This window comes from Oncorhynchus masou, chromosome 8, assembly GCF_036934945.1.
Source record: "Oncorhynchus masou masou isolate Uvic2021 chromosome 8, UVic_Omas_1.1, whole genome shotgun sequence".
Lineage (NCBI taxonomy): Eukaryota > Metazoa > Chordata > Actinopteri > Salmoniformes > Salmonidae > Oncorhynchus > Oncorhynchus masou.
In genome coordinates this window covers 15,964,719-15,976,147 of record NC_088219.1, presented here as the reverse complement: position 1 = coordinate 15,976,147, position 11,429 = coordinate 15,964,719, and the positions used below count along the sequence as shown (strand labels likewise).

At 41.8% G+C, this 11,429-nt stretch overlaps 1 protein-coding gene across 2 annotated transcripts; it reads right to left on the bottom strand.

Annotated features, from left to right (window-relative positions):
* Positions 1-31: 31 nt before the first annotated feature.
* Positions 32-9,365, bottom strand: pdha1a (pyruvate dehydrogenase E1 subunit alpha 1a). 2 transcript variants are annotated; one of them, XM_064971635.1, is made up of 12 exons: positions 9,226-9,365; positions 7,308-7,328; positions 5,459-5,527; positions 5,199-5,372; positions 4,696-4,822; positions 4,447-4,538; positions 4,213-4,305; positions 3,944-4,099; positions 3,789-3,860; positions 3,599-3,666; positions 3,230-3,338; positions 32-1,272 (listed from the first exon to the last, which is right to left on the bottom strand). In XM_064971635.1, the coding sequence occupies exons 1-12, from the start codon at positions 9,280-9,282 to the stop codon at positions 1,108-1,110; spliced, it is 1,203 nt and encodes a 400-aa protein (XP_064827707.1). In that variant the 5' UTR covers positions 9,283-9,365; the 3' UTR covers positions 32-1,107. The 2 variants fall into 2 exon arrangements, with proteins under 2 accessions (XP_064827707.1, XP_064827708.1); XM_064971636.1 differs by lacking the exon at positions 7,308-7,328.
* Between the last annotated feature and the right edge of the window lie 2,064 nt (positions 9,366-11,429).

Below are 11,429 nucleotides of genomic sequence, written 5' to 3'. Positions count from 1 at the left end.
AAAACAAGGATCACACATTTGTATACAAAAGCTTTCTTTCTTAGTTTATTTGTTTGATAGACTGTACAAAGACAATCAAGGCATACATACACTTCCTGATCACATTAGCATCTCTGGGGGAAAACTAGGACAGATCTGTGTGTAGTGCCCCACTGTTCTCTGACCATTATTCACTGTAACAGTTGACGACCAAGACCCCCAAAAAATCTGCATTTTCTATTCCTGCTTAAAGTAGTTGTAGTTTGAACAAATCGCACTGGGATGTCAGTTACAAAACACATTCAGCAATAAATACATGAGGCTGATAAAGAAAAAAATTCAGAGAACAAGAGAGTAGGGCAAATAATGATTTAGAAGAACAGTCATTGTCTACAAAGTTGGCGTATGACTGACAAGATAGTGAAGGTATGAGTTCAACATGATTTCATAAGATCTCTCTGAAGCATCGCACCACAATATCCAGACTTCCTCCACGCGGCTCTGCAGTGTCTGTGTTCTGCTATGAGTGACCTGCAGCCTAGAGACGCTCATCGTCAAAACACAGACAAGATCCCACAGGCACAGATTTGATTTGGCATGACAAAAAATAAAAAATAATCCCAATGTAAATCACTTTATTTAAAATACCTTTTAATATTATATTTGGAGAGAAAACCAACAACAATCATTGAATAGGAGTAACTACGCCTGTAATGTTGATAAGGACAATTGGTCCATGTGACCAGTCTCAGAACATTTGGAGAGGGACAATGAAAGGTTCTTAACTTCTCTGTTAAAGAGCCTTTCTTTGGGGCGAGAGATTAGAGTCCATGAAGGCTATTTGGTGAGATGGAGAAGGTGATGTGTGCAAAGACAAATGTGCGTTGATGGAGGATTGGGGAAGGGCCTGGGAGACAAAGGGGTGGGGCACAAGAGCTTTTAGCTCAGCGTTTCCCCAAACTCGGGCCTGGGGACCCAAAGGGGTGCACATTTTGGTTATTGCCCTAGCACTACACAACCCATTCAAATAATTGACTAATCATCAAGCTTTGATTATTTTAAAATCAGCTGTGTAGAGTGAGGGAAAAAAACAAAATGTGCACCCCTTGGGGTCCCAAGGGCGCTACTTTAGCTGGTCGACGTCAGCTTGGTCCATGGGGTGGCACCACGCACTTCAAATGGCTGATCGTTGGCAAAGATGTGGCTACACAGGTCATCCAGAGGGGGCTCGGGGTCTGTGGTGGCGAACTGTGCAGCATCTTCAATCTCCTTCCTCACCGCAATGTCAATCTCCTGCACACATACAGGACAAGGGAAGTTTGGTCTTTACATCCTCAAAGACATGCTTCATTCAGCTGTAACTATTTTCAATGTGTCAATATTCATGTGTTTTTCAAACAAATTCAGCTATTTGACTTTGTGTAGGTAACTGTCAAAATAAAGGAAACTTCAATAAATGAGGGATACAAAGTATAAAAGCAGGTGCTTCCACACAGGTGTGGATCCTGAGTTAATTAAGCAATTAACATCCCATCATGCTTAGGGTCATGTACAAAAATGCTGAGTTTCCCATTATTTTGGCTACCATGGCTAGAAGAAGAGATCTCAGTAACTTTGAAAGAGGGGCCTCAAGGGAGCATAGGGGGTTTACATGGTGTGTGTCAGTCACCAGATCTCAATCCAATTGAACACTTATGGGATTCTGGAGCAGCACTTGAGATACCGTTTTCCACCACCATCAACAAAACATGAAATGACGGAATTGATCATGGAAGAATGGTGTTGAATCCCTCCAATAGACTTCCAGACACTTGTATAATTTATGCCAAGGCACATTGAAGTGGCTCATGGTGGCCCAACGCCTAAGACGGGGCGATATGGCCTAAAATCATACATCCATTTTTTCTCTAAAGAAGCTTTGCTAAAATACACTGCATTTCAAACATACTCTAATGAAGTCAGGGCTTGTTAAATTATACCTAGGCTAAATACAAGCCTTCCACAACCATAAGACCCACTAATAATTACATGTTTAACCTGCTTTTAATTTTTATGCTCAATGATCTTGCTTTCAAGTCTATCAGAATGGCCCTTTTTATAAAAAATTTAATGCGAACCACGCATAAGGCATTCACTAATGACCAACTTCTTGTAGCAGGCATTATAGAAAATTAACACAGATCTCAAACAATCTCTCAAGCACACTTGCTTGTGAGTAGCCAGCTAATCTTTACAGTTAAAGTAAACTTGGATCTATTTGCTAGCTAACAAGGTAAAACAGTTGAATTGTTATGAAGACACCCTTATGTCTCCAACTGTTTGAACAGCATGCTAGCATGTCCACTTTGTTCAGATGTTGAAATCAAGTGGCCTACCTTATTTCTCAGAATAAGTTGCTAATTCCTTATATAATAACATTTATAAAACACATACTAAGTGTGTGGGTTAAAAGCTGCTAGCAGTACATGGTACCACAATGTCGCGCGCAACAAACTGCGTATATATTTTCCAAAATCATTGTTCATTGATACTCCCATTTTAGTAGGTTCTGCTCTTTGCACAATTTGAGTTGAAACATAAAAAGGGTATTCTTAGAAAGATACATTTCTCGTCTATTACAGTCAAATAATGTCTCAATATGACCGATTCTGTTATACCAAACATCAAATGCAAATAGTGAGTTGAAACCGCTTATTGAAGAAGTGATGTTTCATCTTTGTTGTCGTGAGTGTGAAGTTCATGTTTTAAGTATCCCTATATTTCTATTATTATGGGGCTATCACTCTGTCAGGAGTGCGCCTGCGCGGGAAGTTTAGTTGTTGATGGACCTAGCCTTGAGTGGAATGGCTACCTCGCAGTGTGTTCACACGGTATAGTAAAGTATGTTAAACTGGAACCTTGTCGTTGTGTCATTTCAAGTTAACAGTGAGTGCCAGGTAGGGGAGTGGCTGTGTGTAAATGGGAAGGTGTACAGTCACAGCAGAAGGAACGAAAGAGACCAATAGAGAACAAGCGGACTGACATAAGCTCTCATAAAAAAGAAAGCTCTCAAAAAAAAACTAGATTATTGTGATACAGGCATTTGGAATATTGTGCTAAAACAAACAAATGAATTTGATATGTCGCCCAGCCCTACCAACACCCTGTGAAGACACTGTTGGCATTTCCTTTATTATGGCAGATACCTGTATATGCTGCCTAGTCATACTGTGTTGAATGTGCAGTATATTAGTGAATGTTTGAGAATCACCTTGAGCTCCTCTATGCTGGCCATGTTGTTGCTGAGCATGCGGTCCTTCAGCATGGAGATGGGATCGCTCTTACTACGGACCTCCTGGATCTCCTCACGTGTGCGGTAGCTGAGGAAGGGGGAAGAGCGGGTAGGGATCAGGGCTATGCAGTGTCACTACAGGGGGGTAGGAGGGCAGGGAGGAGGCCACTGGGGGACATAGCAGAGTGCAGGGACAGCAATATATTAGAGCACTGAAAGCTTAGCTGAATCCCTGGTGTGTTGGCACTGATGGAGTAAAAAAAAAACAGGTATGTAACAATAATCATGTTAATAACAACAATAGTAATATACTAATCCAATAATAACAATATAGATGTAGACTTTTACCTGACCCCAGGATCGCTCATGCTGTGTCCATGGTAACGGTAGGTCTGTAGCTCCATGAGGATAGGGCCCTTAACACAGGTGGTGCACAGAGAAAGTCTAAGTTGTGCTACTTCAACTAAAAACACACAAACCTGTAAACAGTACACACAGAAACAAATCAAACATCCTACCCACTAAGGTTGATGCTCACCTTTCCAGATCGGCAGTGAGCAGCTGCAAACTTGGTGGCCTCTCTAACACACAGGACATCCATCCCATCCACCTGGATACAGATGCATTGTGTGAGACTACAGAATATATTTTGTAAGAGGTACAGGAGTTTGAATATATTAGTTAGCGGTCTACCCTAATGCCAGGAATGTAGTCTCCTCTCTTGTAGTATTCGGTGCTCGCAGCAGAGCGCTCTACTGATGTGCCCATGGCATATTGGTTGTTCTCACAGATGAAAATGATGGGTAACTTCCACAGAGATGACATGTTATACGTCTCAAAGATCTGACCCTGTGGATGAATAAAAATTCTGTCAACAGCTGGGGTCAAATAAAAACTAGAAGTTGAGTGTCCTTCATATGTTTAATGCATGCAGGGTTCAAGAAGCATGCCTTATGTCAAACCTGATTAGCTGCGCCATCACCATAGAGACTGACACACAGCTGATCATTGCCCAGGTACTTGCAGGCCAGGGCTACACCGGCTCCCAACGGTACCTTAGCGGAAATTAGGCAGGTGTTATATTTGTGAATCTTTGAATCAGATATAAACCAGACGCAAATGAGGTTAAAAAAAAATCAAAATGGGATTCTTTCAAATCTAAGATAAAGGAATAATGCTAGGCCTTCGTGAATTACCTGAGCTCCCACAATGCCATTGCCTCCATAGAAGTTTTTAGTATACATGTGCATAGAGCCTCCCTTGCCCTTAGCAATGCCTCCTCTACGACCTAAGACAGCAAAGGAAGAAAATACAAAAATTAGGGAAGAAAACAAAAAGAGAGAAAGAGGTTAGTTTTAATGTTTAGGGAGATAAAATCAGAGATTCAAATTACAGTGATTAGACCTTATTAGGGTTCTCTATTGGACTGAGTCAAGTCCACTCACCAGTGAGCTCTGCCATGATCTCCCTGACAGTCCCACCCCTGGTGAGGGTGTAGCCATGGGCACGGTATGCAGTGATCAGGTGATCTGAGAGGGTGATACCCCCCTCAATGCCAACCGCACAGGCTTCCTATCAAAGAATAACAATCTCTGAGTATTCATATTAAAATCAAATTTTATTGGTCACAAATATTTAGCAATGTTATTGCAGGTGCAGCGAAATGCTAGTTGCTATTTGAATGCAGTGTGTGCGTGTGTCAGTGGAGGCTGGTGGGATGAGCTATAGGAGGACAGGTTCATTATAATGGCTGGAATGGAATAAATGGAACAGAATCAAAAACGTGTTTCCATGTTTTATGTGTATGATACAGTTCCATTTGTTCCATTCCAGCCATTACAATGAGCCTGTCCTCTTATAGCTCCTCCCACCAGCCTGCAATAGTGTGTGTTAATGTGAAACTGTATGTTTGCTTATACAATAGGTGAGCGAGATTGTGTCTTCTAACCTGGCCATCATACAGGTGACAAAAGCCTCTGATGATCTTCTGCTTATAGAGCTGGTCAGCCTTTAGCTCCATGCGTCTTATGGTCTGCATGGTACGATAATACTTCAGCCCCTCCTCTCGGGTCAGAGTGGCTGTCAGGGGTGGGCCCTCCTCCAGACGATGAAGGTCAACTTTCTGCAGGAGACCACACAATGAGAACTCAACACGGCAGACTGTGAGCATCAAAATCAGCTACACATTGTGTATATTTTTTGTTTTACCTTTATGTCAAAGGTGGCCTCAGGAGTGAAATCAGCATACGAGCGTGATGCCACCACCAAACTGGCAGCCTAAAATAAAACAGAGGACACTTGAGAGATTAATTTAACTGAACATCATCACGTCTTTTCACAACACAAATCTACTTCGCAAGACCTGCGGTTGGGCAAGCCGGGAGAGGTAGCACAAAAGCATCTGCAGTAGGACAGACCCATAAAGTGAGAAGTAGAGTGAAAAACTATGGTATGGAACATAGCTATACTTCCAGAGGTTGATCCACACACCACAATGAGACTGAAGAAACACTCCATTGTCACTGACAAGCACCGGTGAAAAGTCGGACTGTCTTGAAAAACACTGAACCAATCAACTAACAAGAATGCCTCATTGGCTGAAAAAGACATATCCAGAATATTTCCGTCACTCTGAAAATCAAATGTGTGTTCAAATGTGAATGGTTAATGAAGGAGAAATATATTATTGTGTTGTAGACCAAATTTCAGGGTGGGCAGGTTCACACAGCCAGTCAATTCAAGCACTAAGGAATATGAGTGATCACACCATGGGATAACCTTACATGCTGACCACACCGGTCGGGTCGCATGCATGAGCATTGCAAAGTAAATGTACACATACATGTTATTCAATCATTGCACCCACACTGCTCACGAGCATCTACGTTGCCAGGCGCTAAAATAGAAGTTGATTCTATTTGTCGCAGAACACACTGCAAGTCCTGCCTCTCCCAACTTCTCATTGGGTTTTAGAAGCCTATACCCACGTGCCATCTTCTCATTGGTTTTTAGGAACATATACCCACATGGGTGATTGAAAGATGAACTGAAGTCAGTTGTGGTAATGCATCTTATTATGAAAGTTAGTTGTTAATCGCCATATAAACTCCAAAGAGGAAATGATTCGGTTGACCGTTTTATGTGTGGATTAATTGTCGGAGTAGAGGACCTTGTGCAGTTCAGGTAAAATAACAGCTCAATGTTTATATCCCAGGACAAATTAGCTAGCAACAGCAAGCTAGCTAGCCAAATTGCCATAAATGTTTTATGCTTTTCAACCTGTCGCCAAATTAATATAATTGGTTCAGAGTTTGTTTTGATACTTGAAGCTCCGTGTCGTGATCACGTTTGGTGTGGGGGGACAAAAAACATTTGTGCACGATGGCAGACACACGTGCGTGTCTGGTTTGGGCATGGTGTTAGTGAGAGAAAACAGGCGGCTCACAGCATCAGGCAAAGTACTGTAAAAGTTAGAATGGTTGTGAAGGGAGGAGTGTAAGAAACAGAGGGGCTGCCGCTACTCCCAGCAAGCTGTAGCACTGGTAAAGGAGTGTCTTCAGTCAAGCTAAGTGCAATCGCAGGGTGTTGAAGCAACGCTGTGTCAGTATTCTGGCTCCTCTCTGCCAGCTCAAGCTCAAATATGGATGAGTCAGAAGCACCCCTGTTAGTACTGATGTCAGGTTCTGAAACGTTTCATTCCCGGGTTGGTTGGTCCACTTTAAGAGGTATTTCTGGTGGTGGTAGTTCTAGCGTTAGTCGGTCAGATACCATTTCTGCTTCTGTTAAAGTGTGGTCTATGATGCATAGCATAATTGCTGAACGAGAACATTTCCAAATGAAAATTATTCTTATGGGGGTGGGTAAATGCAATGTTAAATTATTCTGTAATTGGACCCCAAATAAATAACTAAATGAATGAGTGAAAGTATAGAATATAATGTTAACATGTGAAAGGGAAAGAAATCATTAGGAATAAAGATGGAGCACAAAATAGGCAGAATCGGGTGTGCCACAGGGATTGTATCACCGACTACACTACAGTAAAACCACATCTTACCTCTGACACAACCTGGGCTCCCTATCAGGCAGCCAATGGGAGAGAACCAGAGAAGGGAAGCAGTGAGGGAGTACAACAGGAGACATCAATATATAAAGAGATTATTACATTAAATAATCACAGGAAAGATTTTATTGTCAGACATGAAAGGGAAAATTCAGACAATTCTGTGCTATTCATGGTGACCAGCCAATCATTGCAAATACGAATTCCCCCCTCCAATTAAAAAAATATATATCACTACTAGCTGCAACAGAATACCATTGTGGAATGCATTTGTATGTCTATGAGTCCAGTATGAAGGAAGTTTATTTAACTAGGCAAGTCAGTTAAGAACAAATTCTTATTTACAATGACGTCCTACCCCAGGCCAATTGTGCGCCGCCCTATGGGACTCCCAAACACAGCCAGATGTGATACAGCCTGGAATTGACCCAGGGACTGTGGTGACGCCTCTTGCACTGAGAAGCAGTGCCTTAGACCGCTGCGCCACTTGGGAGCCCTAGTTAAAGGTATTTCACAAGCCAATGCTGTCTAGCATTAGCGCAATTAGTGGAAGTCTACAGCAACAGTTCACATGCTAGCTGTTCATCTGACTCTGGGGAAGTAGATAAATGGCTTCATAGCCTAAATATATCCATTTAATATGAAGAAAATTAGTAATTGGAGCTAAATACAGGCGTTTTTCCTTTATAGAAAATTGTTAGGTGGTTCTAAGTGATAATTTTCAAAAGCACGCAGAAAATATATTGAACTATATTTATTTTTAAATACCATCTCTGAGAACTAACAATCAATATAAATTGGTAGAACTACAGAACATTTGCTTCACAATAGCACAATTCTGTACGCAGCCAAGATACTTTTCTAGGTAATAGACTGTTAAGAGTTTACACTTCCAATGAACTGTGGAGAGGTCAAAATAAAGAAATGTCTACCAAATATATGAATAAAAGGTTTTTCATTACCGGTACTTCTACTTACCATTATTCACCTATGAGCCTTCGGTCAAAGCTTTTTCTCAATTGAGACGATTGCTACTTACCACTGGCTATCTTGATTAAAAGCTGACATGGTGGCAAAGAGAGTTTGAATGAGAAAAGTTCTCTTTACGGGTTGCCCGTGTGGTTGATCCTTTTGGCGGTAAGTATATAACCACAGGAAAGTATTGTAACGACCCTGGGTTTATAAGCGCGGAAATCGACCCTGTCGGACGTCGGGCAAGAAGGTCGAGGGTTCGAGACCTGCTCCCTGCCTGTTTCATTACAGTTTAATTACTTTTCAAAGCGCTGGCATTGCATTTCTATCACCTGAAACATGCGAACAATATAAAAATAGATGCACAAGACACATGCACGTGTTTACATGGTTCTGCACCTGCTTTGGGTAATAGAAAACGGAATGAACTACCAGCACCTTGAAAAGTAGATGTAATTATACTTCCTGTGGTCATATTGTCTCATTACAACAGCAAAAATGACCAACCGCACAGACAACCGGTAAAGTACGTTGAAATAAAATTGTATTCAACATGCTGGCTTGTTGAGGTCGTGATCGATCACTTTCCTGATTCAAACTCTGATTTCTGTCCGACGTAGAATTCTATGGAATTGAACATCGGGTTTCCCAATCCAGGCAATCTTGAACGCACCACGACGATAACTATTTTGACAAGTTGGCAGCTAACTAAGTAGGCATATGATTCTTTGGATTATAGCTCGTTCACAGATTTACCTAAAACTTGCCAAGTCATATTTAGCTAAAGCCAAGGGCGGCTAGCAAGTTACTGCGGTACGGGTACGAATCGGGGCCTATCGGGATGGCAAGGTCAGGACCGCAGCTAGTCTCGTTTTTTTAAGAAAAGGACAAGCGGTCATGTGTATCCTATTGTAAAATACTATACATAAACAGTACTTACATTTCTTCTTGCGCTACCCCTCAGCACGTTGGAGATTATTGTCAACATCTTTTGCATACTATTTGGCCGCCAGCGATCTGCAGAAGGTGTTCCCCTCCGTCCTTCCAGTCTGTCAAAACAAACGCTTCCAAAATGACGTTACCGAGAGAAATCCACGTCGACTGCAGATGACGACATGCGCTACGCCTAAAAATAAATAAATGCACGAGCTTCGAGATTTTGCAGAAGCACAGGCTTCTTTCTGTACGAGTTCCTCTTCAAGTATTTGATTGCACAATGAATTACCAGGTACTTATTCGATTATGTTTAACGGCGGATTGCATCCAATACATGTTGCATTACCGCAACCAACTGAAAAGAGGAGCGACCTTTAACATTATGTTAAAGGTTCCCCAAAGCACACACATCCCTGGGTCGCTCCTCTTGTCAGTTCGCTGCAGATAGCGACTGGAACACTCAAATTGGACCATTTTATCTCCATCTCTTCAAAGACTCAATCATGGACACTTACTGACAGTTGTGGCTGCCTCGCGTGAGGTATTGTCGCTACCTTCTTGCCCAATAATGTTTCTACCATGCTATGTTGTCTTAGGTCTCTTTATGTAGTGGTGTGTTTTGTCCTACATGTATTTTTGAATTTGTTATCCCAGTCCTCAAAGAGGAGCCTTTTGGTAGGCCGTCATTGTAAATAAGAATTTGTTCTTATCCGACTTGCCTAGTTAAATGAAACTAGACTGGGGTATATTTTTTATATATATAAAAAAGCAACCCAACCCTCGTCCTGGAGATCTACAGTTCTGTGGGGTTTCAGTCCAACCCTAATTTTAACACACCTGATTCTACTAATTAGCTGCTCAAGATCTTAACTAGCTGAATCAGATATGCTATGTTAGGGTTGGACTGAACCTTGCTCTCCAGGAAGAGGGTTGGACAGTCCTGCCTTATACTTTGAGGGAAGATAACGTTTTTAAATATCCTACCATAACCCTACACACATTAAAAACACACCACGCTAGTTGACTATTTAAACATATATAATCCTACCTCAGGCCAACAGCCTGGAAAGACAGGACACCACTCAACACAACATGTAACTCTGACGTCAAATCTCGTACACCAACATATTTTTATGCAGCTGCCACCACAACTTCTATTTTCTGCGACTTATGTTCCATCCCTGTGGTACAGTTGACAACCATAGCTATGAATGCTAAAAAGCCAAAGCCAATTCTCACACTAATCCTCACAGGATCCCTCCCCCTTGACCCATCTTCCTCTACTTTCTGCACTGCCTCAACATCTGACAGACACCCTCTGTACTACTCTAACCTCAACCTGCCTCTCGCACCGGACATTTCTGATCCCCAGCCCCATGGGCACCTGTACAATTAACACATACTGTTTTTTCCCCTTCAATACTTCACATTCCTTTGTCTCATGCCCTTCTGCACACTGCTGGGACATGCCTATAAGCTTGACACCTGTGTGTGGATAACTGAAATATCCTAACATCACTTTTGTCGGTCAAAGACTCAACATCAAAACTCAAAAGAACAAACAATGACTTCTGTATCACCTGTCACTACACCTTGTCTGTGTCGCACCAAACGATGAGCGTCACAAACACCGGGAATCTTCCCCTTCAGTTGGTCCACTTTCACATTTACCGTTACCCCAGTAATCACTCTTTTCAACAGCGCTCTTTTCTTTAGCGCAAAACAAGTCCCAACTCTGGTCCCCATTCGTGTGGCGCGGAACCCCTGCTCCCTCTGACCAGCGGGAAACACAAACAATTATCACAAGGCCACGTAGGGTTACCTTAACCGATACCACAGCACCCAACGTTTTAACCCACTCTGAAACCATATATGGATCAGCCAAAAGGCACCGGTAAACTTTCTGCAAAAATGTTACTCCTACCATCACAGACTTAAAACAAATCTTTATCATGACCATCAGTGCTAGCCTTGGGGATTACCAGGCACATACAAAATAAAATTATAAATAGAAACGATGTATAGACTGGTATATGATTTTTTTATATACAGGGACCTAGTTTCTCTCTTTTTTTCTTCAAATTTTTATTACTACTTGTTCTTTTTTTATTTTGTATTTGGCATTTGACTTTTGATTGATATTGTTATTGTACTGCATTGCTGAGGAGTTAACAAACAAGCGGTTCACTCTACCATGTGCACATGACC